This window comes from Artibeus jamaicensis, unplaced genomic scaffold (assembly GCF_021234435.1).
Source record: "Artibeus jamaicensis isolate MK-2021 breed Jamaican fruit bat unplaced genomic scaffold, CSHL_Jam_final contig_781, whole genome shotgun sequence".
Taxonomy (NCBI): domain Eukaryota; kingdom Metazoa; phylum Chordata; class Mammalia; order Chiroptera; family Phyllostomidae; genus Artibeus; species Artibeus jamaicensis.
In genome coordinates, this window is record NW_026521968.1 from 6,949,035 (window position 1) to 6,976,403 (window position 27,369).

The 27,369-nt window shown below is 41.3% G+C and overlaps 1 protein-coding gene and 1 pseudogene across 3 annotated transcripts in view; one reads left to right on the forward strand and one right to left on the reverse strand.

Annotated features, from left to right (window-relative positions):
• Positions 1 to 27,369, reverse strand: part of NDEL1 (nudE neurodevelopment protein 1 like 1) — a 59,639-nt gene that overhangs the window by 17,257 nt on the left and 15,013 nt on the right. For 2 of the 3 annotated variants that reach the window (XM_037164951.2, XM_037164949.2), the window contains exons 1-5: positions 21,575 to 21,755; positions 9,124 to 9,221; positions 7,662 to 7,815; positions 5,124 to 5,272; positions 3,262 to 3,398 (exon numbers count right to left, since the gene is read on the reverse strand). In XM_037164951.2, coding sequence (XP_037020846.1) covers positions 3,262 to 3,398; positions 5,124 to 5,272; positions 7,662 to 7,815; positions 9,124 to 9,209 — 526 coding nt within the window. In that variant the 5' untranslated portion in view covers positions 9,210 to 9,221; positions 21,575 to 21,755. Of the gene's footprint in view, positions 1 to 3,261; positions 3,399 to 5,123; positions 5,273 to 7,661; positions 7,816 to 9,123; positions 9,222 to 21,574; positions 21,756 to 27,369 lie in introns of those variants that run through there. The other variant, XM_037164948.2, reaches the window with a different exon arrangement.
• On the forward strand, positions 15,464 to 17,531 carry LOC119063598 (bifunctional methylenetetrahydrofolate dehydrogenase/cyclohydrolase, mitochondrial-like; annotated as a pseudogene).

Below are 27,369 nucleotides of genomic sequence, written 5' to 3' on the forward strand. Positions count from 1 at the left end.
CTTAAAAATGGTTAAGATGGTAAATTTTATGTTATGTGTTTTTTAGCACAACTGTAAATAAATAAAATACAGTTAATATTTTAAACATAAATTTAAAAAAGAGATACCACTTTCAGCTTTCAAATGAATTTTTAAATAATTCTTAAAACTATTTTTATTATTCACAACGCTAATTACCAGTGTGAGAAGGACACTCTCAGTCACTGCCACAGGGAGTATAAACATACACACTTACCTAAAAAGCAATTTAGCAGTGCCTTTTTATATCATTTGCCACTTCTAAGAATTTACTCTAAAGAAATGATCAGGACTTGGCCAAGATGGAGGTGTAGGTGGAAACACTATGCCTCCTTGCACAACCAAAATTAAGGACAACAAAGATTTAGAAACAAAAACACAAGCAAAACAGAAAATTGAACCGTACAGAAGCCTGACAACCATTCATCCAGACCCGTAAGAGCGGTTGAGTCTGCAGCCAGTGGAGAGGGTTCACAGCAGAAAAAAGTGGTGGCTGGCAAACCCAGGTGTGCAGGCGGCACCGGGCTAGCAGACCCTGGGCGTGGGGAGGTAACAAGCAGATCCAGTAAGGCGCGCAAGGCAGCTGACTGACCATGGAGACACATTTGCATGCAGATAAACCAGGCAAAAAACAGGCAGCAAGACAGACCATGCAACCCAAGGCCCCACTGATGGGAAATAAAGCCTAAAAGCACCAAATGAAAACACTTGTGGGGGTTGAGGTGCTGGGAGAGACTCCCAGCCTCATAGGAACATTTGTTGGAGAGACCCACAGGGTCCTAGAACGTACACAAGCCTACCCATTCAGGAACCAGCACCAGAAGGGCACAATTTGCTTCTGGGAGATGGCAGAAGAGACTGAAATCCAAGACAGAATGGAGCAAGCGCCATTGTTCCCTCTCTGACCCCACCCCCACATACAGCATCACACCCCGGCAACTGGGTTGCCCTGCCCTGGTGAACACCTAAGGCTCCACCCCTCATACATAACAGGAACAACCAGACCAAAAAATTATGGCACAAACAGAAGAACAAATCAAAGCCCCAGAGCCAATACTTTTAAGCAATCAAGAGATAGCCAACCTATCAGATGCACAGTTCAAAACACTGGTGATCAGGATGCTCACAGAACTGGTTGATTTTGGTTGCTAAGTGAAATGAAGGAACATGCACAGGGAACCAATAGTGATGGAAAGGAAACTGGGACTAAAATCAATGGAGTGCACCAGAAGGAAGAAAGAAACAACCAAACAGAAAAAATGAAGAAACAAGAATTCAAAAAAATGAGGAGAGGCTTAGGAACCTCCAGGACATCTTTAAATGTTCCAACATCCAAATTACAGGGGTACCAGAAGGGGAAGAGGAAGAGCAACAAGTGGAAAACTTATTTGAACAAATAATGAAGGAGAACTTCCCCAACCTGGCAAAGGAAACAGACTTCCAGGAAGTCCAGGATGCTCAGAAAGTCCCATAAAAGGTGGACCCAAGAAGGAACACACCAAGGTCCATCATAATTACATTAGCCAAGATGAAAATGAAGGAGAGAATTCCAGAAGCAGCAAGAGATAAGGGGACAGTCACCTACAAAGGAGTTCCCATCAGACTGTCAGCTGATTTCTCAAAAGAGACCTTACAGGCAAGAAGGGACTGGAAAGAAGAATTCCAAGTCATGAAAGGCAAGGACCTACATCCAAGATTGCTCTATCCAGCAAAGCTTTTATTTAGAATGGAAGAGCAGATAAAGCAGATCTCAGATAAGGTCAAGTTCAAGGAGTTCATCATCACCAAGCCCTTATTATATGAAATGTTAAAGGGACTTATCTAAGAAAAAGAAGATAAAAAAAGATGAACAGTGAAAGGACAGCAAACTCACAGTTATCAACAACCACACCTAAAACAAAAGCAAACTAAGCGGATACCTAAAATGGAAGCAGAGCTACAAAAGTGGAGATCACATAAAGGATTAGCAACAGATGAGTGGGAGGAGGAGGGGGGGAGAAGGTACAGAGAATAAGTAGCATAGATGGTAGGTAGAAAATAGACAGGGGGGAGGGCAAGAATAGTATGGGAAATGTAGAAGCTAAAGAACTTATGACACACGGACATGAACTAAAGGGGGGAATGTGGGTGAGAGAGGGTGTGCAGGTTGGAGGGGAATGAAGCGAGGAAACTGGGACAACTGTAATGGCATAATCAATAAAATATATTATAAAAAAAGAAATTATAAAAAATACTCTTAATTATTAAGTACAAGAATCCTATTCATGGTAGTACTTATAGCAAAAAATTAACTACCAATTATAAAGATCCCATTAAATATATATAGTAAATATCATGCAACATTTTTAAAAACTTGTTTTAAAGGGTCTTTTTGCTATGGCTGGTGTGGCTCAGTAGATTCAGTACCATTCTGCAAACCAAAGGGTCACTGGTTTGATTCCGAGTCAGGACACATGCCTGGGTTGCAGGCCAGGTCCCCAGCAGGGGCATGTAAGAGGCAACCACACATCAATGTTTCTCCTTCTGCCTCCCTTCCCCCCTCTAAATAAATAAATTAAATATTTAAAAAGAAAAGATGGAATATTTCTCAAAAAAAAAAAGATTTTTTAAAGGCATGGATTATATTCACTTTATTAAGTAGTTTAAAAAAAAAAAAGACAGAAAATACATATGCATATATAGTGTGGTCCTGACTATGCACATGGAAAAAAACACCAATCTGTTAGTGGGTTCTCCCAAGATAAATGGATTGGCACTGGTTTTTAGTTTCTTCTAATATTTTGAATGATACCATGCATTTTTGAAAAAAAGGGAGGGAAGGAGAATTTCAAAGCAAAGTACACATTCATTATATATAATATGTAAATGGCAACATGTGTACATGTTATTATGTATATAACAAAATTCTTTAGGTAGAAGCAAAAAGGGGGGAAAACCTCAAACTAAGCAAGCAGTATGTGCACAACAGTAGCGGTCTGGGCTTTGGAAAACAGACCAGGGTTTGAATCCCAGCTGACAGGCTACAGACTTTGGACAAAACGAAAACTTTCTGTGCCTCAGTTTTATGCCTATAAAAATAGGGATGATAATACCTACCTCCTAGAGATGATGATGCAGGTATTAAGTACTTAGCATAGTGTTTCACAAAATATATAGACACAGAGCTTTAACAAGTTGATCCTGAAGCTGGCTTAGAGCTCTGGCTGAGAAACAGTAAGGTATAGTTTAGGTTATAAAGTTTACCTCTTGCTTCATCCTTTAACCTCTGTACAGAGACCAACAAAGATTCCTTCTCATCAAGTTCACTTTCTAAAAATGCATTTCGTTCAATGGCCTGATTTAGCCTTTGTTCGAAGTCTTCCAGCGAAACTATTGTTGCCCTAAAAAGAAAAATTAGAATCCATGAATTAATATTGTGCAAACAGGTAACAGAAAAGGAAGCTGTCAGTTTATCTCATATCATTTCCTGACCTAGGAAGGAAGGCTGCCCTAGAAAGGCTGGCCAGTTGAAAGAGGATGACCTCGCTCCCTCTGCCCTCTGGGGGCATTCAGTGTCTCTATCATTTAGGGCCATTAAATATATTCATTTCTCCTAAAGTCCCATCTAAATCCCTTAAAGTTCCTTAAAGGTAAGCCACTGACTGTACTATTTATATCTCCCCACTAGATTTTAAACAAGAAATTTTTAATCAGGATAATTTTTCAATAGTTTTTTAGAGTAGGTAAAAATAAACTAAGGACGTGTTTAAAACACAAAGTACTAGGTCCCACTCCATTTACTTTCTGCCTACCAACCCTTTTCTTCTTCCTGTACTTCTCATCTTACTCCTTTATCCAACAAATATTAATGTGTACCTACTATATGCCCACTGCCTGCTACAGGTATACTATAAAGTTCCGTAACCTCAAGTCAGCTCTCATAATGCCACGCTGAAGTTTATCAAGTCCTGTCAACTGTCAAAACCTCTCTCAATTCCTTGTGCTGCCCCCTTCAACCTTCTGCCCCGGCTTAAGTCTCCACCCATCACCCTGATTACTCCTAAATGTTCGTTACATCTCTTCCTCTCCTTTCCAATTCCTCAGTATTATCTACTCAAATCACAATCACTCTTTTGTTTAAAAAATCCTTAAAGACACCCTCATTGCCTAAAGAATGATATCAAACATCACAAACAAGGTTCTTCACAACCCTGCCTCAACCAATGTCCAGTCACATCTTGTTTGGCCACGTCTCTGTACATTTCAATCAAAATGAAACATTAATACCTCACACACTTTCCTGCCACTCTGCCTTCACATCTCCCTCTTCACCTGGGTAATGTCTATTTCTCCTTCTAGGCTCTGCTTCTCCAGTCCCCCCCAAGCTACTTTAGCTGCTCCTTGCTCTATGCCCCGGAGCAACCTGTACACTCTTTTTACTAGAGTGGTCACCACATAGAATGCCCATACCTGTTGCACCCAAGGGCAATGACTAGTTTACCAACTCTAACAGCATGTTAGTCATTTAAAAGTCACTCAAATATTATGGAAAGAACTACCAGACAGTAAAGTAATAGGGATGAAGTGAGAGGAATTAATTTGGAATAGTTGAGAAATAACTAACTTACAGATATATGAAAGCTTGGCAACAGTAATGGCAACCCACTAATAGTTATTCAGCAAAATCGTAATAAAAGTATTATTTTGAGAAGATTCATCAGTCAGTATTAAAACAGAAGAGAATAAAAATAAGTAAAAATTTAAAGACGGATTGGCTAGGAAATAACTGCAGAAATCAGGTGTCACATGGGAGGGTCCTACAAAAAAGTGTGGTAGTACGAAGAACAGAGAGGGAAAGATGGAGGAATGAAAGAGACATGTTTTAATGAAAAGCCAGCAGGAACAACAATGGTACATGAAAGAAGGAAAAAGAAAACTGGGGAAAAAAAGCTTAGAAGGGCATTCTTGGGGAGATAAAGGTTTCTGGTAAGTTTCAACGAAATTGAGTACCAACAGGAAGTGTTGTGGGACTAAGACTAGGTAATATAATAGGTTGAATCTAAAGACAAGTATTTTATTCACTGATTGCCAACTCTGGTTACACTAACAAAATGCCCATCATTCACCTTTTTGCTCGCTCGAGGTCATCATTGGCCTGCTCCAGCTCTCTCACATACTTATGCAACTGCTCCTTAATGGCTCGAGTCTGACTTAAATCATCTTCTAACACTGAGACTTGCTTGTAGCTTTGTGCGTACTGATGTTCTAGTTTCTCCTAAAGGCATGAGTATACAAAAAGGTATGCGCCATTAATATACAGTTTTCTTTAATAAAGGATGCTACCCAAGTTAAAGGGGAGGAAAAATCCAAAAAGTTCACCCACAATCCAAGTTGATGATACTGTAGGAGGGTACAGTCAGGGGGCCCCCAAAAGAAGAATTTGCAATGGGGTCCAGAACTCAGGGTGTTCTGGAAATATTAAAAATATGGGATGTCCTCACCCCCACAAGTCTGAGTTAGGGGAATGGGATACATGGAGCAGGGCCACTGAGTTTTTTGCATAGCAACAGTTTCACAGATAACCTCTAGAATGATCATTTAACATATCTACAACCTTTAACTAGTTTCATAGATATGTTAAATAGCTGTGGCCATGCTTTGAGCCAGGGAGAAGGGAGTGACTTCCACTCAAGATGTAACTGGGAGGCAACTCCCCAGCCCTTGTTAGGACACCTGTGTGAGAGCTTGGAGATGACTGGCTCTACACCATGGGGCCACACCTGCCCAGACTCACTATGGCAAGCCCAGTAAAGCTGGGAGGATATGGGAGTCCTGGGGAGTGTAGCTGATTGTGGGAGGAGTCGGAAATGGGACTGCAGAGGAAGATTGGCCTGGGGATTTAAACGCGGATGCAGCAGCCACTGGAGGGAGAACCATGTGTTTTTGGCCAGAATGGGGACTCTCGTAGCCATGTGACCGAATCACCAGGTAGCTTTAGCAGAGAGAACCAAGCGGCTTTGGCCAGAGTGGGGGACCCCCGGGGACACCCCCCACTCCTGCAACCATGAGAAGAATCATCATGCAACTTTAGCAAAGAACCACCACGCAGCTTTGGCAGACAATCACCACATGGCTTTCTATTTCTTTTCCTGAGATACGATACCTTGGACTGGGCAAAGGGTAAAAGAAAGACTGTGTTTGTGGGTGTTTTAAGGGACTTTGGGATTTTGATGAAGACATTAAGTCATTACTCTTAAGTCTGTATAACTTGAATAAATAATCCCTTTCCTTTTCACCAATCTCTAACATGGACAGCTATAATTCTCTGGCGAAGGAAAAGGCAAACCTAGTACAGGGGGACCCCAGGAGAAGGGGGGGTCAAGTAGGTAACATTGTGGGACCCCCTTCCCTGGTGGCCAGTCTGGGAAAACCATGGGAGACCACATGTGCAGTAGCTTTACAACTACTTGTCACAGTAAAAGCCTGCCAAAACTAGCCAGGAAGGATCCGCCCTATAAGAATAGAGTCCCTCCAGCCCACGAGGTCAAGCTCTGCTTGGAGCTGGCCTGTTCCCAGGTTCTCTGCTATAAACTCTGGGTGTTTGGTTCAAATCTTTGTCCCGATCACCAAGAGCCTGGTTACCTGTGCCCACCTGAGACAGTACCTCTTCTTTTTACAATATTTATAAATAATTACACATTCATTCCAACTCCTTAACTCACATAAAATTTAAATAGTCAACCATTCCCCTTTCCGAATCTAATAATAACTTCTCGGAAAAGAAATAAAATAATAAAACCACTGCCTCAAAAACCCCCGAACATGGTAGGGGAACTTCGGAGTTCTCAGGCTGCATGCAACTCAGGGTGAGCACAAAGAAGAAAACTGATAGAGGTTAAATTCCCTGCCCCTTACCTACCTACTCCCTACCCTTCAGCACCCCCCACACCCCACCCCCTCCTTCCACAAAACCACCTACTCCCCAAACACTGAAAATCTCCACACCTTTGGCTAAGGCAGGTGGTTAAGAACAGCGAAAGGGGCTAATCGTTTTACTTCTGAAAATTCCTTTTTAGAAGGCAATCTTTAAATCCAAACTAAACTCTAAAACTAAAAGGACTATGAACAATAATGAAATAAATGTGTATACTCCATACAGACATAATTTTAAAGTGCCACAAAATAAAGCAATATGTCAGAACAAATAATCAGTCAGCTTCTGAAAATTACAGGAACTACAAAATTAAGCCTCTTTTTATGTTTTTGGTACCCTGCTGCTCTTAAGCTCCCCTTAAACAAACATATTTCTCATTTTTTAAAAATCCTCACCCAAGGATGTGTTCACTGATTTCAGAGAGAGAGGAAGGGCAGGGGGGAGAGAGGTGGGGGGAGAAAGGGGGGAGGGGAGAGAGAAAGGGAGAAGGGGGGAGAGGGGAGGGGAGAGAGGGAAACTGATGTGAGAAACATCAGTGGGTTGTCTCCCATACATGTCCCAACCGGGGAGTAACCCACAACCCTGATCTGTGCCCTAGACGGCAGGGATGGACCCTGCAACCTGTTGGCACACAGGACAATGCTCCAACCAAGCCACCCAGCCAGGGCTACCTCTCTCATTTTAATAAAACCCGTACATTAGACACCAGAGCTTCTACAACCACAATTACCTTTAACGCTTCCACTTCATATTTCAGTCTTTGGTTATCAGCTTGCAAGTCTCTATTTCTTTGTTCAGCCTGTACTAATTGTGCCTCCAACTCTGCTTCTAATTCTCTGCTTCCTTCCTGAAATTCAACTAGCTCATCCCGAGCTTCCTGAAAGCTAATCAAAAACAAAGTGAGAAAGATGAGTTGTAGTAGGCTATAAGAATCATGTTGAAGAGGATCATATATAAATTCAAGAATTTTTGCCTAAATGCTTTGCTATAATATACTAAATAATAAAGACAATGTTTTACAACTCTTACCCTATATTCAAGACTCAATGAAAATTATTTATATATAGGCCCTAAAAGGATTTATATTTTATACACTCACTATCTCCTTATTTAATATATTACTAAAGAAGGCAATTACTATACCACAAATAAGTTTGATAATTAAATAAGTTCTTCAATATAGTTGGTTTCCTTTGTAATTCTGTTATTTGATTTTATGCATTTAAAGACATTATTCTTTTACTTTATGAGGGGAAGGGAGGGAGAAAGAGGGAGAGAAACAAATCGATCAGGCTGACGGATTGCCTCTCACAGGCCCTCAACTGCGGACCTGGCCTACCACCCAGGCATGTGTCCTCACTAGGAATCAAACCTGCAACCTTTCAGTTCACAGACCAGCACTCAGTCCACTGAGCGACACCAGTCAGGGCGAGACATTATTCTGAGAAGGGGTCTAGGCCTCCCCAGACTATCAAGTGTCTAGGGCACAAAAAAAACGATAAAGCACTCCTGCCATCGACACCTTTTATATCCACTGGCACAATATAACTGGCTTCAGCAATAACAATGGAATAACAGTAAAAGGTTTGATAAGGCTTAGAAAATTCCTTTAACCAAAGTAGAAAAAACAATATTTTTTTTAAGAAAAATCCCATTTTATAATGAAATTTAAGACCAGCTTTGGTTCTTAAAAAGTTATGTAAAAGTTATCCCAACTAATTAAAATATTTGAGATTTTTAAAAAATTCCCTATATGTCTGAAGCTCTTGAAAACTTTTCTGGCTTCAGCCACTGATAATGCTGGCCTACAGAGAGCTCAAGTCTGCTGTGTGAAGCCCCAGACAGCCTAGCAGAATCTCCAAAAGATCAAAACGATGAGGCAGACACAGTACACACGCAGCAGACCAAAGATGGTCAACGAAAGTAATAAACATAAAGGAGGTAAACTACCAGAAAAAAAATCACGAATGACACTAAGTTTTTTTTTACTATTTTAATAATATGAGTAATACAGGATTTATGGCATTTTTGTACTATTTAAATACAAGCAATGTTATGACTTTTTCTAGAATCCCACTCCCAAACCTGAAACTCTAATTTTAGCTTTATGTTTTATTTTTAAGATGCACATGCTAGAGACAGTATATTCCAAATTCCCTCCTCTATTTTTTTTTAATGTTTTTCAACATTACCTTTGCTTATACTTTATGGACAGTTCCTTCCAATAAGCAGTTTCCTCCTTTAAACTTGAAAAATTTGGTATATCTTCACCATCCATGATCAAGAAAGCCTGTGAAATATTAAAAACAAACTTACAAATTAATAGAGAACATGGGAACCTAAGTAAAAGTACAAAACCTGGGATAACACCAAATCTGCAGCATTTTGGAGTTAAATAAACATGAAAAATACTAGGAGTGGTTAAACTTTTTTAAGGGCAATTAACTCTTTATTGTAACCCAGGCATGAAAATCACTTCACTCCCCACTCTTGGGGACCACCAACTGAGGATCAGCTTATGACAGGTGAGGAGACCAACAAAGCTCTTTGGTGCAGAGCCTTTTCTGCCACAGCCCTGGGTTCCAGTGAACTGGCCCTACAGAATCAGCCTGCACACAGGACTCCAGCAGTGGAGCTTAAAGCCAACTGCTCTTCTGAGAATCAAGTGACAGAAACAATCTTATTGCCAGAGTGGTTGCTAATGCATGCCGTTCTCTGTTGTGTAATTGCTTCAAAACACCTGTGTGAAACATTTTATGTGAGGTGATCATACTAGGAGAGTGGATACCACATTCCCAATAATTCACTATTATTACATTTCTAAAACCTTCCTGTTAATTATCTTTTGAGCCCAAAGCTTCCTCCATTAAATCCACTAATCCTTCAACTTAAATTTCTTTCATCCTGGTTCTTCTCCCACAGAATTCAGAGAGGGGAGGGAAAAAACCTACCTAATTACCTTTGCATTTGGACAGACTACCTAAAACTACCAAATGATTGCCAAGGACAAATGGAATACCAAAGACAATGAGCTCCCCCTAACTTTAAGAAACAAAATTATGTTGGAGTTTTACCTCCTATAACCACCTCCCCCAAAGCATTCCACTTTATATTCCAGCAATAATGTTCAAAATTATCTTAACATACCACTTATTCCACTTCTGAATGTCTTCTCTATCAGGGGTGTCCAACCCACAGCCCGTGGGCTACATGCGGCCCAGGATGGCTATGAATGCGGCCCAGCGCAAAACTGTAAATTTACTTAAAACTTTTTTTCAGCTCACCAGTTTTCATTAGTGTTTGTGTATTTAATGTGTGGCCTAAGATAACTCTTCTCCTTCCAGTATGGCCCAGAGATGTCAAAAGGTTGGACACCCCTGCCAATGGCTCTCCCTTCCTTGTATATTTGGAAAGCTCTTTTTATACTTTTAAAACCTAGCTGTCATCTCTTCCAGAAAGCCTTTCCCACCCTACCCTCACCAGGATGGCGCTAAAATCTCCCACACTCCTGCCTATCTTTACAGTCACACATGCTTTTGTGAATATATTTTCCACACAGTTTACACTTGTATGCCCCTTCTTAGGCTGTGTATTACTTACTTCTACCCCAGCATACTGCCTGCACAGTAACAGATACTCAATATGCCTACTAAATTAAATCAGAATTGATTCAACCTAACCCATACCAGGCAGCAAGAATTCAAGACCAGGTTTAAAAGTACATTAACAAAAACTTGAAGTGTAGAATGCCACTTGTGAAGGTTGAGTAACAAGCCGCAGACAAGAACAAACACGGAACTTCAATTTCAGGGTAGGTACACACCAAAGAAGTACAAAAGTGGTTTCCAGTTGAATAAAATTAAAATGTAGTTATATACTCTTAGTGTCATTCCTTTGGGGCCTACTGCAATGTTTTCGGTTTTAGCCAAGTCTCTCCTAACCACATCATCTATTATTACTTTTGACATCTGTTAGTCAATCTTCCAACTACTTTAAAATACCAATCAGCCTAAGAGTTCTTTGAAAAAAATGGATCCTTTCCATACCTTGTGTCTCTTCGTGCCCCCTACCTAGCATAACACCTTGCTTCCGGAAAGTACAGAATGCTTGCAAATGTTTACTGAGCACTTACTATGTATCAAACATTGTTAAGTACTGAATAAACATTTAGTGCACTAAATGCACCCTCCTCTAATCTAATTATCCCTTCACTGGCACACTTTTCTCAGTATTATTTTACTCTTGCAGATACCCTTAAAGTATGATAACACATTAAAATATAAACCCACACAGAGCTGAAGTGCTGTTGAGACTGGGTTCTAGGGCTCCAGTTCTACCCTTAAATTCTCAAACTACTTAGCTCTCAAAGTCTCAGTTTTTTTTTCATCTAATGAGAGTTTAGACTAGACTTATGTTTCTTCAAATGTTTCTGACAGCATCAAAATACAAAATTTTGTACAGAAAGAAAACCATCAACAAAATGAAAAGACAACCCACAGAGTAGAACATATTTACTGACACATCTGATAGGGGATTAATATTCAAATTTTATGAAGAACTAAGAAAACTCAACACCAAAAAAACCAAACAACTCATTCAAAAAATGGGCAAAGAACCTTGAATAGACACTTCTCTAAAGAGGACACACTGATGGCCAACAGACATGAAAAGATGCTCAACATCACTAATCATCAGAGAAATGCAAATTAAAACCACAATGTAATATCGCCTCATACCAGTCAGAAGGCTATCATCAATAAATCAACAAACAACAAGTACCGACAAGGATGTGGGGAACAGGGAACCCATTTTGCACTGTTGGTGGGAATGCAGGCTGGTATAGCCACTGTGGAAAGCAGTAAGGAGACACCTCAAAAAATTAAAAATGAAACTGCCTTTTAATTCCACAATTCCACTTCTGGAAATCTAACCAAAGAAACCTGAAACATTAATTCAAGAGAAAATAAGCACCCCTGTGTTCACTGCAGTATTATTCACAATCACTGAACTGAGATATGGAAGCAGCCCAAGTGTCCATCAGTAGATGAGCGGATAAAACAACTATGGGACATTTACACAATGGACTACCACTCAGCCATAAAAATGAAGATAATTTTACCCTTTGTGACAGTAGGGATGGACCTGGAGAACATTTTGCTAAATGAAATAAGCCAGTCAGAGAAAGACAAATACCATATGACTTCACTCATATGTGGAATCTACTGAACAAACCAAACTAAGAAGCAAAATAAAGACAGACTCAGAGAGAGCAGGCTGACAGCTCTGGGGTGGGAGGTGGGTTGAGGGGGTAGAGGAAAAAACTATATGTTTCTGACTAGTAAATAACACTAATTTTCTAATACTATTCCTTTATCAAGATTCCCAATTCCCACTCTATTTTCCCAGATGTAGGAATAATCTTTTTAAAAAAAAAAGATTTTATTTATTTTTATTTTAGAAGAGAAGGGAAAGGAGGGAAAAAGAGAAGGAGATAAATATTAATTAGTTGCCTCTCACACTCTTCCAACCAGGGACCTGGCACACAACCCAGACATGTGCCCTGACTGGGAATCCGACCAGCAACCTTTCACTTTGTGGAACGTCACCCCACCCACTCAGCCACGCTGGTCAGGGTGGAACTGTATTTGTAACTGTAATAATCTATAGTAAGGTATGAATGAAAATGAGACTAATCCAGCAGCAAGATGTATTTGTATTTCAAAACAAAATCCAAAGCACTTAACGGCATCACCATATGATACCAATGACTCCTGAGATTTATTGCCTAAGTATCCTTAAGGAGAGGGACATATTTCATATTAACAGCCAGTTGAAGACACAATTACAGAATATGAGAAGTTATCTAGGGGTGAGGCAACAACCACTGAGTCACCTGAATGCTCTACAGAAGGTCTTTCACCAAAATGCCCCCAAAATATTGATTACATTTAAAACCTATGAATCCAGCCCCAAAGAAACTATAGGCACTGAGGTCCTCAAATTTGGACAGATCCACCTGCCATTCAAACACTGCCAACCATGTATCAATGTGCAGCTCAAATATTCAGTTTCTGATGCACAATTCAATAAAGTATGGTTTTGCAAAATGTTATGAAGATCAAAATGACAAAAGAAGCAAAGTTCATCTTAAACAAAAAACATATTTTAAAAAGTGAAGATTAAGTCTCTCTGTTACCACCACAGACTATCCAGTTGGAGCACCAGGGAGTCTGCCCCACTGGCCAAGATGGTGCAGGGGGAGGTTACGCTAAGCATGCCAAAAGCTAGAAAGATGAATGGATAGAGCCCCAAGCATGCCAAATGCTAGCAAGATAATTGGATAGGAGAAAAACCCTCCCTATCCCTGTAAGAACTGACAGCTTAAGCAAAAAGGGGAGATGGTCACCCACGCCAGTATGGCTTGGCTGGTGTGGCTCAGTTAGTTGGAGCTTCGCCCCATACATAGAAAGGTTGCGGGTTCCATCCCAGTCAGAACACATACCGGACACACTGCTGCTTCTCTGTCTGTCTCCTTTTCTCTTTCTGTCTCTCTCTGACTCTCCCCCTCTATCTCTAAAAGCAAACAAAAAATGTCCTCAGGTGAGGATTTAAAAAAAGAAGAAGGGGAGATGGTCTTTGAGATAAGGGTCTACCATTCTCCCAAGTCCCACAGCACCTGAATAAAACCTCCTTCCTTCTGCACCAGCACCTGCCTCACAAGTTTGGTTTTTGTTGTGGCAGGCAACCAGACCACCATTTGTTCAGTTACATCTCCAGCTAGTTCACTGAGGGCAAAACCTGTGTCTTATTTATAAGCACCTCTGCATCGCCAGAAACATGGAACACACCAGATATCCAACAAATGTTTCAACTGATTTATAATCTTTCATTATTCCCTCTTTACTTTCAAAGTACCACTTTACTAACATCTAAATTCCTATTTCAGGATGAAGTAAGCAAAAAGATTTGTGGCTAATTTATTTCTACCTCATACTGTACCAATATGTATTAAGTCAGAATTATAAAACCTATCATTCTCGGCTAGACAAAATTATTAGTCTGATGCATGCCAAGCCACATTCACAGTCACTTATAAAGCTCAGTGTATTCTTCTCCACATCAAAGGATACGGAGCTGATGGAACTTGCTGGAGAGCACCTTGGAGATAGCACTGCACACTTGCTACCTAAAATAATCATTGCCCAGAGCTTCGGTCTTAAATAGGAATGGACAACCAAGAACCATCAGACGAGTGAGAAAACCCAGTAGCATGATTAAGAAAATCCTAAGAACTCCTGAACTGAGAGGAAACAGACAATTCAGGAAATTAGAGAACTTTTTTCTTATACAAGAACTCACAAGGGTTACCTCCCACACACTTCCAGAGACAGTTTCTACAGAAGGGAGAAAGCCAAGACCTGGACAGCACAGGGTATGAGAAATAATGACTCCAATCTAGCACTGCAAAAAAGGAAGGTCCCACAATGAAGCCTAGTTCAACAGACCCAGAGAGTAACTCGGCCAGATGGACAGCTCCAAGAAAAATGAAGAATCCCACATAAGAAATAGCATGATTGGGAACCAGATAAATCTAAGGTTCTGGTGAAAGCACATCACTCATGTGTCAATAAGAAAAAAAGCAGGAGAAACTTCAGAGAAATCAAATCAAAATGCAGTATAAGCCCTGACCCTTATGTTAAATAAGACAAGGGTCTCAAGGTCTGAGCAGTTCTAAATGTTATTTCTTGCTAAATGTTAAAATGTAATATAGTACTTTGCAGATGTAGCACCAGGATAAAACTGATGGGAACCCGACCTGATAAGTGAAGCCAAACGCAAAGAAATCAACATGTAATTGACCTAATACTGTATATGCACAATGAGTAAGCCTCCTTCAGGGAAACAGAACTTTAGGTATGAATCCCCTGTCTAAACATTCTCCAAGCGAATGTTTAAATCAACATTTTGTGGGTCTACACTTAGACCAACTACTTTGAGACAATTACATCTCATTCTCAACTAGAGCACCCCAGGATCAAACACTTATACAAAACATTTTTTAATTAAAGATTTCAAGTCAAATTTTTTAACTTAACTGATTTTATATTATTGTATGGAATTGAGGTAAATTCCATAATTTTATAGCCATCAGTGAATTTTCCACTTTTGGTTTAACTTTACCATTTGTTTCGTGTGTTCTTGCCTTCTAAGGATCTAGGATTTTTTAAAACAAGCTTACATTCTTTTTTTATGCTGTTTCCGATTTTGTAGACTTTGGTAATAATACTCTCAGCCTTCATCTTCTCAAAGTGAGTATCTAGTCTTTTTAGTTTATATTCACTTAACAGCCATCTCAGGCCCTTAAATATTTTCATGGCCTGATCTAGATCGCATATGTGCCTTTCTGGAGTTGAGTGGTGATACTTCAGTATTTCATTATTTAATTCATGGGGAAAGCACTTTTTCTTTTAAGTTTTCAGTACCCCTTCTAATCACTGTCAGTGACTGTGTGGTCTGGGGCCAGTGTCCTACATGGAAGATAATCATAATGGCTATGATTTTAACATTTATTTGAATGTATTTGGACATGAAGCCAATGCTTCTACAAATAAGGTTAGGGTTGTTTTTATCTATGAATGTTATTCTCATGCCCGTTTTGAAACTTTTCTGTGTGAGGCTGACTTTTGTGGTTGTTACTAACCCATTATTACAGAAGGAGAGGGCCTACTAGCAGTTACTACTCTGAAGAAAGTTTAGCTAAGTATTATTCCCTGAGAAATCGCACTGTTCACACCTCTGGGTGTGCTGTAAAGGATCCATTTGTCCCTGATTTTTGATGCTTGAATAAGGCCATATACTTAATACAACTACCAATTTTTCCACCATTATCCCCTGGTGACTCAGGTTTTAAATAGCCTTTCATGGGAAACTTCCTGAGAACCTAGTTCTATTTCTTATATCCTACTTAACTATTAACTACTTAGTTCAGTCAAACTGTAGCAAAATTATTTTGCTTTTTTTTCCACACATGCTTCTCTATTTTCTTGCTAAATCTTACATAGACTGAAAGTTGGTCATTTTTCTAATTAACAGACTACTTCTACAACTTGCTTCCTGGCCCCTCAAACAGTATTATAATCCATACCAGAAACCTTTTACTAAAATGACCATCATCTTTTCCAAAATAAACCAATTAAAAATATTTAACCAGGGAACATTTAACCAGTGGTAACAGCACCAAAGCACAGTGGTTAAGAACCTATACCCTGAAGCCAAAATGCCTGGCTTTGAATCAGACTCCTCTACTCACTAGTTGACCTTGGGTAAGTTACTTAACCACTCAGTGCCCTATCTCCTCACCTATAAAATGAGGATAATAATTTAAGTAGGCTTGTTATGAAGACTAAGTTAATATTTGTAAAATACTTAGTACAGAGCTTGGCAGATAATAAATGCAGCATAAATTTATTAAATTATATAAAACTGGTTAGTTCAGTAGTGAACCTTTCAAGTCTGACCACAGAACAAATGTGCTTCAGGCTCTCCAAGCACCGGCATCACCAGGCCAAGCTGCTTCCCTTGGTCCCTGCTGGCCACCTGGCTGCTCCAGCCCACACCATCATCCCTTCCACCTCTCAGAAGTTCTAAATGAAGCTGTTGTTATTTTAGGAAGGAAACTTGCCAAGTAGATCAAGCAGGAAGTGCAGCTGAATGTGAAAGAGTAGGCAGCATCAGGCAACAAATAGCCACACCTGACAATGGTTTTGTTTGGTGAGAATCCTGCAAGTCACTCATTCCTATGTCAACAAAACTGGGGCTGCTGCAGATGTGGAAATCAACAGTGAGAATACTGTGAAACCAGCTTCAATGTCAAAGTAAGAACTGTTGGATTTAATCAATAAACAATAATGGTGATAACTAGATGGCCTCCTTGTTCAGCTGCCTCTTCCAGAGCACACTGGTAAAAGATCTGCAATGCTGTTTCTCCAGACAAGGATATTGATAGTTTTCATGTAATTAAGGTAGGGCTAATGTATTTGGCCCAGTATTCCATGTTACCACCCACTCCATGGGGTATAAGGCAATAATTAAGCAAACTACCATTCCAACCCTAGGGAAGAATGCAGTTGTAGTGGGAAGGTCAAAAAATATTGGAATGCCCATTGCAAAATTACTACACACAAATGCAGTACACGAATATCCTACAGGTGATGTCACTGTCACAATATCTCGATACAATACACTCCCAAAAAGCATCTGAAGAAATACATAATTCTTGCAGATATTGTGGTCTCCACTGCAGGTATTCCAAATCTGATCACTGCATACTCATATATGGTCAAGGAAGAAGCAGCCATTATTGATAAGGGAATAAATAAAAATTCAAGATCCCATCACTACTGAACTCAACTTGGTCAGAGATGTGAATTTTGCAGGAGTCTGGAAAAAGCCAGTTACATCACTCCAGTGTCTGGGGATGTTGATGCCATAGCAGCAGTGATGCTAATAAATAATCCCTTTATTCCTGGAAAAAAAAGTGCTGAGGCTTGAAGATCAGGAAGTACTGAATTCTAAGGAACTTGTAGTGGCGACTAATTAACTATTGTATCTTCTGTGTCTTAAACAGTGTAGCCAAGCCAGTTCAAGAGGCACAAGAGGCCAATAAAAATGCAGTATTTTTAATTGATGCCACTGACATGGTTTTAAATGATGCGTTGTATTTATTGAAAGCTTAAATGGTGGGTGTTTGCACAGTTTTGCAGTACCTTACCAGGGAGCACCCATTATCATGCTGGGTCATGTGACCTAGCCATAGGAGAAGCCATTAACCTAGTTACTAACATGGGGGACATTATCACAATGAGAATGGCTGCCTAATTTTATCAGAACACTTCAGTTACACTTTGCCTTTTCCAGGATTTTCCCAAGTGCTATTCCAATAAGGGTTGATACTCACTTTAGGTTCCAAACCTTTCCAGTTCAACTGGTCAAACCAAAGGGAAAAAGTTGCTAGAGAAAATTAGGAAAAAGTTAAAAAGGAAGAAATGATGGTAAATGAGTAGAAACAATTTACCCTAATTGTATACACATAAACTGATAACTAGAAGAAAAGCTACATGTTAACAGTATCCTGAGCTATTTTTATAGCTTAGTCAGTCATTGGGGAAAATGTCTAGGTTTGTTCTACGTGCTATTAGCCTTGTTTCATGTGTGTTACCATTCATGAGGCCTCGCCACTAGGATTAAAGTGCTTATTTTATAAATAATTCATGTGTACTGTCATATTTGGTTTTCCCTCTATCCTTAAACTTCATTGATAAATTTTTCTACTGTTGGGGTCTATATAGTTTCTTTGGTAAATCTGGAAAACCTATTTTCAAAAACTGAAACTTGGGCAGCTTTTCTACCAAAGTACTATCAGCAGCTTCAGTTAATATTGAATTTAATCAGGCTTTCTGTTTAAAGGATACACCTGACTGGGAGAAAAATATGTTTCAGAACTTAAAACATACAAAAATGATCCCTTAAAATAAATCACTTCCATAAGTTATATGCATATACCAGTAATACCATCATTACTGAAAACACTTCCAAAACCTTTTTTGAGAACACTCTTTTAAGAGCCAGATTAAAAACTAAGGAGCCCTGGCTGCTGTGGCTCAGTTGATTAGAGCATCATCCTGTAAACTGAAAGGTCGAGGATTTGATTCTGGTCAGGACACATGCCAGTAGGTAGGTTCGGTCCTAATCTGGGTGAGTACTAAAGGCAACCGATCACATCAATGTTTATCTTTCTCTCTCGCTCCCTTACCCTCTCCCTAAAATCAATAAGCATGTCCTCCACTGAGAATTAAAAAAAAAAAACAAAAAACCTAAGAAAAAAGTTCTCTGTGGTCCCACCTCATTCTCATTTTTATTGCTTCCTTAACTGGTATTTCCCAGCTTTATCACTCCAATTTTATTCACCAGACTCACCTTTTCCAAAAATTGAGTTTTTTACAAATGACAAGTTTGCTACTGCTGTGGATATTCAGGGGCTGCAAAGTCTGTTCAGTTGGCTTCAGGTTACAGTGGGAGGATATGTCGTTCACTGTGTTATTTGAAACTATGTAACTAGAGATATTAAGCCTATAGAAAGTTAGCCAAACTCCTAAAAGAGGTTTTAATAATACATCCATAATCTTCTGAAGCTGAAATAAAAGCAGGTAATTATGTTCTTTACTACCCAAATCTTCCCTCAATATCATGTCTCATACGCATGGAGTTATGTATCTCTAAAGTATAACAACTTTTACATGGGGCATTATCATACTGTATATATCCTTCAGGTATCTAGCAACTGACAAATCAACTCATTAGAGTATAAAACAACTTATCCAAAATGCTATATTTACCCCAAAAAAACCAAACTCCTCTTTGTACAATGGTAATGATATTGTCTTCTTGTTAATAGTTGTAGAATGTGCTAATGAGACTAGAAGTTCTTTTGCACTTCACTGTAGGCCAGTGATTTTCAACCTTTTTCATCTCATGGCACATATAAACTAATTACTAAAATTCCACAGCACACCAAAAGATATACTTTTTGCAGAGCTAACAAAATAGGTATAATTTTGATTCATTCACACCAGATGGCTATGCTGGGTGAGCTGTCATTTTTTTTATCTTATGACCTACAGGAAAAGATGTCAGTGCCCCTGACTAAATAGTCAGGCACTACGTGCTTTAAAATTTTTTGTGGCACACTGGTTGAAAATCGCTGCTATAGGTAATACCTGCCTTTCTACCAAAATTCTTTTATTTCTCCCAAAAGTGACATTTACAGAATGTTTAACTTTTCAAAGTTGATCATAAATATGGTCTCCCTTTTGGTCCTACCAAACTTTTTTCTACCCCATGAAGTGCTTAGAAACTTATGTCAGAAGTAATTTTAAGCTTTAACTAACCGAATTTATCTCAGCATGGTTTAAAATGAGAATAAAAGTAAGTTTTGCAGATGTCATGAAAGCAAGACCTAAATTTTTACTGAGGTTTCTACATATTTTAAGTGTTCCTTCTCTAACTTCCAATTACTTAAGAGTCAAAACAGAACTAAAAAAGAACAGCTTCATTAGATTTAGCAGAGCTAGCCAAACGTATTCTCTGTTCCTTGTGATCTCCAACTTCAAATAATTTTAATGAAAATTCAGAATAAATATCTCACTCAGTTCCCCTTCTCTTCAACCCAGGATTTAATGCTACACCAACAAGTTCACAATTTAGCAAAGCCATTACCTCCCTATTTGTTAAGTGGGTTAAGAACAAAATACCAGAAACAGACAACAGTATGATGATTCCCAGAGGAGGATGGGGAATAATAGGGAAAGAGGGGTGGGGGGATGTAGAAGTGAATAATAGGGGATAAATGGTGATGGAAAGAGACATGACTTGGGCTGGTCTCTTACAATATACAGATGATGTATTATAGAAGAGTACTTCTGAAACCTATATAATTTTATTAACCAATGTAGCCCAAATAAATTCAATTTTTAAAAAAAGAACACAATTTATCAGACAAGATAATTATTTAGCAACCCGTGAACACGTTTCAGAGTAGCATTTTTCTTGTAACTGAGTAGCAGTTCTTATCCTGAGTATGCTCAAAAACATTTAAATAAGTCTTCTACTAGCTTCTGGTATACAAGTACTTTTGGCAAATCAAATTTATTGCTTTGCTTTACAGCTGAGAAGGGTATAAAAATCTCACCCCGCCCCCCCCCCAAAAAAAACCATAACTCTGAGCCTAGAGATGTAAATTCTGAGCCAAGCGAACCCATTCACAAGTTGGTAGAATCCACAGTATAAATCACTTAATACCTCCCACCCCACCCGGGCTCAATTTCCCCATCCGTCGAACAGCGATAACACATCAGGCACAACCACAGGGTGATAAGGGTCAAGAGCCATAGCCAAGAGTGTTCTAATATATGTGAAAGCGCTGTAGTGAAAGGACCTTCACTTCCTTCGCAAAACTTACAGGTTTACTTCGTCGCTTACCAGCAAAAAGGAGGCGAGCAAAAGCAAGGCAAACCCGCTTGATGACACTCCCCTGAACTCCAAGAGGGGTGACTGGCCGTTCGGGGCGGACAGTCACGGGAATGCCATCGGAGCCCAACGTGGGCTGATTTCGCTCTCGTCCCCCGACAGGAGAGGCGAAGAGAGCTCAAATTCAACCCGGCTCCAAACAACCCTTGCAGCTAAAGGCACTTACGAGGGAAGGGGCGGGGAGAAGGCTGGGCACGACGCTGCCACTCCAGCTGAGCCACTCCTTGCGCCACCCGCGCCCAGGCCCACGGTGCCACGTCCCGGCCTCCGTCCCTGCCAACCCTCACCCCACCCCCGGACGCGGGCACAGCCTCCGGGGGCCACCGAGCTCGATCCCTTGCAGGAGCCTCCAGGACACCACACCTCGGACCAGGGTGGCTAGAGGACAGTTAGAGCGGCTGGAACAGCTGCCCCCGGGCCAGCTGCCCCAGAACTCCGCTCCGTCCGGCCCAGCGGGACCTCAGACAGCCCCAGGGCCTGGCAGGCTCCCCGGGGAGAGGCCTCCGCGCCGCCCGCACGGCCAGGCACCCTCGGAGCGGCCCCGACCCGCAGGCTCACCTCCGAGAGGTCAAACGCGCATGTTCGCCGCTCCCCGACCGACGTCTCCGCTCCGCCCGGCTCACCAGGCCAGCCCGGGCGCTCAGCTCCGCTCCCCTGCGCAGCCCTGAGCTCCACTCCGCGTACCGCCGCGCGCCGCTCCTCCCGACACGTCAGGGACTGCCTGGGTGTCCGAGGCCATTCTGTGACGCAAGGGGGCGGGGCTCGGAGCATGCGCGCGAGCCCGCGGGCGTCGGGGCGGGAGCGGTGGGAGGATGACGTCACGCGGGGTCGGCCGGGCTCAGCGCGGCCGACTTCAGGCTGCTGGCGGCCAATGCGCAAGCGCCCTCGGCGCCGCGACGTGCGAAAATTCGGCCCACGGAGATCCGCGGGGCGCTCAGCTGTTCGAGAAGGGCGCGACGGTAGGTGGGAGCCGGCCTCCAGTTTTTCAACCACCAAGATCCCTCACGTCTATATATCGTCCGCGTTCATTAAAGGAACCTCGGATCAGATTTCATCTACGAGTCCGCCCTGATCACCCAATAGAATATCGGGGGTATGCTCTACCCTTCATCACAAAGACCAGTGTTGTTTTTAGGGCATTTGCTATAGCTGAAATTTTCTGTTTCTTCAGTGTTTCGCAGTAGAATGTAAGTTCCATGACAGCTAGAACCTCTATTCGCTTTTCTTCTCCTAACAGATACTTCGGTGCGGACACAAAGTGGGCACTCAACTCTTTGTTGAATGAATGGATTCCTTGAGGACACAAAGGGAATATAAATATATCCATTTATATACTTTATATAAAATGAAGTATATTTACTTATGTGTGTGTTCATCCCCCTGGGTCCCCCGAGAAATGGAATCCATTTTATATTCTATACATATTCCCCCTAGGGCACTTGAAGAAAGAAGAGGGTTGGTGGGGGTTGGGTAGCTCAGAAAGGAGAGAGGTGGGAATGAGCAACGTCTTAGGGAGTGGAAACTGGAAGAAATAGAGCTTTTTTAAAAACAATTCTGAGAACTTTTGCTGTATATTGCACAATGCAGTTCTCTGATGTCAGTGCTTCTGGGATTGGATGTGGATTTTTTAACCCAATAATGATGTGAAGACAGGCCTCAAGGTGGGAGCAAGGTGAGCCTGAAAGGTTCAGTTATATTTTTTGAGGGCACAGCCATAAACAGAAACAGTACAAGATGGATTGTAAGAGGAATCCAAATCAATGAAGATCAGAAAAGTGATTAATAGGAAGAATGGCACTTTGAGCTAGACTCTGAAAGATACAGGGTTGAAAAGATCACAATAATAATGGTAATAGTGGTAGTGGTGGTAGTAGTTGCTTTTGTTGTACCTTTTGTATGTACTGGCAATTGTGCTAAATGTTTGGTTTGCATAATTCAATCCTCACAGTGACCCTGTGAGATAGGTACTGTTATTCCCATTTTATAAATGAGGAGATTGAGTTTCAGCAAAATAAAGTTTCCTAAAGTCACTCAACAAGAAAAAAGAGGACTCAAAATTCAAACCCACCTAGTCTGCACTGTCTAACTCCAGAAACTACACTACTAATCACTACTATACTGCTGCTCAAGAAGGGGGTCTATTAATAATAACTACAACTAGGCTAGAGCATAGTGCTAAGTGCTTTACATTCTACATTATCTCCCTCAATCTCATAAGTGGCTTGTGAAGCTAAAATTATTTCCTTCATTTTTTAAGTTGAAAAACTGAGGAGCTGGGGTTTTAAACCCCAAGCAGGTCTCAGTATAAGCCTGGTGACTTAGGACACCATGGAAGCTCTTTTAGGCTCAGGAGCTCTGCTTCCCTGACTAAAGCTGATGAGTTTTGACTGATGAGATCAGAGGAAGAGAGGTAATTGGTCAAGGAGGTTTTTCTGTGGATCTAGTGCCAATCCCAAGAGGAAAAAAATAAAGGCTGCAACCCTTGTCCCTGCCTTCTGGCTGAAGTCCTGGGGAACACACTGAGTCACCTAATGGCAGGCCAGGCCCTGCAGAAACAGCCTCATTTCCCACCAGCCTGGACCCAGAACTGATGTTTGTCAGGACTGATATGTTGGCTCTATTGTAATGAATGGGCTTTGCTTGGCAGAGCTCTCAGACACATCAAAGCCTTGAGTCTCCTCCCTCTGTGTTGGTTGAGCTTTCTCAGCAGCCTGTGCCCCACTCCCTGCTTCTGGTATGCCCGTCCAGGGAAAATAAAATGTAAGTGAAAATGGTAGGCGACCTCTAAGGGAAACAAGTTACAAAATCTGCTCTGTGAAGGTAGAAAAGGTGACTGATGGTTGCCCCACCCTCTGCTTTCATAACTCTCCATCAGGAAGTGGTTTGCTGAGGCATGAGTCCCAGCACAAAGTCTTTCTTGGATAGAGCCAAGGAGGTCAATGTCACGATTCCTGAGAGCACACACAAGCATTCCAACATCTTCCTGGTCGCACACTCTTGACACTTGGGAAACAGGCCAGGTTCCACACTGAGAGAGGTGGGGGCTGACCAGCTGTATTAGGAGAGGTCTACACACTACCTCATGAGGATGCTGGACTACTGCCACATCACACACTCTCAAAAGGTGACACAGTGCACACAGGCCTGCCATGAACACTGAGGAAATGGGGCATATGTAACTATTGAATCAGATGAGCATACACATTGAAATCAAAAGTTTGATTCAGCCTAATCTCTCCTTTTTTTTTTTTTTTTGGCCAGAATTTTCTGCTAAGCATTAGGGGCATAGATCAGGCAGGGCAAGGGACCCCAATGGCTAACTGGCTACTAATGGCTTGCTGGGTACATCCACCAGATGCCCCACCACAACCTCAGACTCTTCATCTCTAACCCCCCACACAGATCCTCATTCTTGCCCAGCTGAAATTTCCCGCACAGTCTTCACGTTTCTGCCCATAGTGTCATCACTGCTCTAGTCCCTAAGGCATGAAGGCTTCATCAAGTCACCCTTAATTATCTCCTTCCTCAGCTTTCATTTCCACTCATGTGGTCACCAAACCTGAAAGACTTTCCCTTCATAAACTCTAGAAAAAAAATCCATTTCCCAGTATGTTCCCCCTATGGCTCCCCAGTCCAAAATCTCCTGTTCATTTGTCCCTCCCTTTCTAAACATCTCTTCCTCAAATTTCTTCTTTTTCCAGCTCAATAGTCCACAGAGCCATCAGAATAATCTTTTTAAAACCCCACTCTACAGTGCTTCACTGGTTCTAAAACTTGTTTTGGCTTCCTGTTGCCTTTGTGATAAAGTACAAACTACAAAGTCTGGCATTCAAGGACCTCCCAGAGCAACTCCAACCCAATTCCACAGTCCACTTACAGTTCACCTATCTGGGCCTGAGCAGAGCCTCTATCGCATTCCCCAAAGAGACAGTCCCCTTCCTCTCTGGGCCTTTGTGTGACTCCCACTACCCTGTGCTCTACATCTCCTCCCTGAGTTTGGCCAGCCTGCCTTTCTGCCTTTCATTCATATGCTACCTCCATCAAGAAGCCTTCCCTGATACCTAAAGCCCCCAAGTGAGTGCTCCTTCTGAGCTCAAGTAGGGCTCCGCATGGTTCACAGGAGACTCACTAAACAGCCTTTTTTGGTCATGGAGGTGTCTGAGCTCCCCAAAGGAACCAAAGCTCATTGAGCACAGAAACATGCTGATGGTCTTAACACCCCCCCAGCAAAAGGGACTTAGCGAACACTTGTGTAATATGTTCATTGAAAATGAAAGACTGAACCAATGACTCAGTGGCTATAATCCAAATGCTAGAATGATGGCACTTTCTGGGAAGTGCCCAAACTCTGAGAAAAATCACCTAATAGAAAACTTTCACTGGTGTGAAAGGCTGAATTTAGGTAAGGCCAGGTAACAAAGGAACTGGGGTTAGGGTCCTGGGCAATTATGACTTTTCTCTAGCCCAAATCTTTTTTTTTTAATTAATTTTATTTAGTTATTTTTCAAGTACAGTTTTTTTGTCTATTTCTCCCATCCCAGCCTCCCATTTCCACCCCCCTTAGTTCTCATCCCTGTGTCCTTCCTATTTGTTCCTCCAAATCCCTCCCCCTTTTTCCCCTTAACTTCCCTTCCCTCTCCCCTCTGGTCACTGTCCCCTTGTTCTCTATTTCAGTGTCTTTGGTTGGTTTTTTTTTTCTGCTTGCTTGTTTGTTTTGTTGTTTAGCTTCCTGTTAAATGTGAGATCATATGGTATTTGTCTTTCAGCACCTTAGCCCAAATCTTAAACCTAGTTTATAGCAGCTACATTCTCCAGAGCATCTTCTGCTTTTGTAATAAAAAATAGTACTAATAATAGTTTTTTAATTTAAAAAGTACACACTTGGACCTACAGGTGATAAGTGGTTTTACAGAAAGAGGAGATTCTTTCATTCATCAGTTATGGGTTTAGTGCTTGCTCCATTCTAGGCCTGAGGGATTCATCCGAGTAACAGTAAAGGCACATCCCACCCCGACCCATCCCCATGGAGCATATATGCTAATGGGGAAGATAGACAATAAGCAGATGGACATGTCATGTCATAACAAGAGCTGTAAAGCAATAAACCAGGGCAAGAGAGTAGTAAGGTGTACAGGCGCTGCTCCCTGAGTAAAAATAGATCTTACATGTTATGGGATTCTTTGTCTCCATAAAAAATTTAAGGCCCTTAAATACAGGTATACCTCATATTTTTAAATATCTTTTATTTTTTTAAGATTTTATTTATTTTTAGCCCTGGCTGGTGTGGCTCAGTGGTTGAGTGCCAGCCTGAGAGCCAGCCTGAGAATTAAAGGGTCACTGGTTCAATTCCCAGTCTAGGGCACATGCCTGGGTTTTGGGCCAGATCCCCAGTAGGGGGCTTATGAGGGGCAACCACACATTGATGTTTCTCTCCCTTTCTTTCTCTCTCCCTTCCCCTCTCTAAAAAAATAAAATAAAATAAAATAATCTTTTTTAACATGACTTTATTTATTTTTAGAGAGAAGGGAAGGGAGGGAGAAAAGAAGAGAAACACCCATATGCAAAAGAAAACATCAGTCGCCTCTCACACACCTCTGACCAGTGACCTGGTCCACAACCCAGGCCTGTACCCTGACCAGGAAATGAACTAGCAACCTTTTGGTTTGGGGGATGATGCCCAACCCACTGTGCCACATTGGTCAGGACAGTCTACCTCATTTTATTGTGCTTTGCTTTATTGCACTTCACAGATGTCACATTATTTACAAATTGAAGGCAAGACCCTCCACCAGAAAAAGATCATGCTTTATTACTGCAGTCTGAGACCGAACCCACAATATCCCTAAGTTTGCCTGTAAAAAGGGCTGCTGTATAAAAATGCAACCGATGCCTTAAATAGAGAGGTTTGTCTTCCTCTCCCTCACAGTGCCTGGCACAGAGTGGGCGTTCAATAAACCCTGCTTGGACGAATGACTTGCTGGGTGGTTTAGTGAAGGCCGCAGCCTTCAAGCGGATGATCAGTTTCCCCTCCAGGCTGAGGAATTGTTACCCGTTCATGTTTGATACAAAAATGCCCACTTCTGGTTGGTCCCTGACTCTTGGCCCAGTCAGCCATGAACTGCCAAGCCTAGGGTGTCCCTGTACCCCTCAAAGGGAAGAGAAAGTGCCATTTGTTGTCTTCATTGCCTCCTCAGTAGCTTCTTGAACAAACAATGCCCACCAACTACCTAAAACAACTCAGGCTTCCAACCTCAGCCCTTCTATCACAGTTTGTCCCCTAAAGTCCAAACTCCAGTGGCTGTAAGTCAACAGAAAGGCAAGAGTTGGGTGTGATGGATTTGCTGCTAGGTATT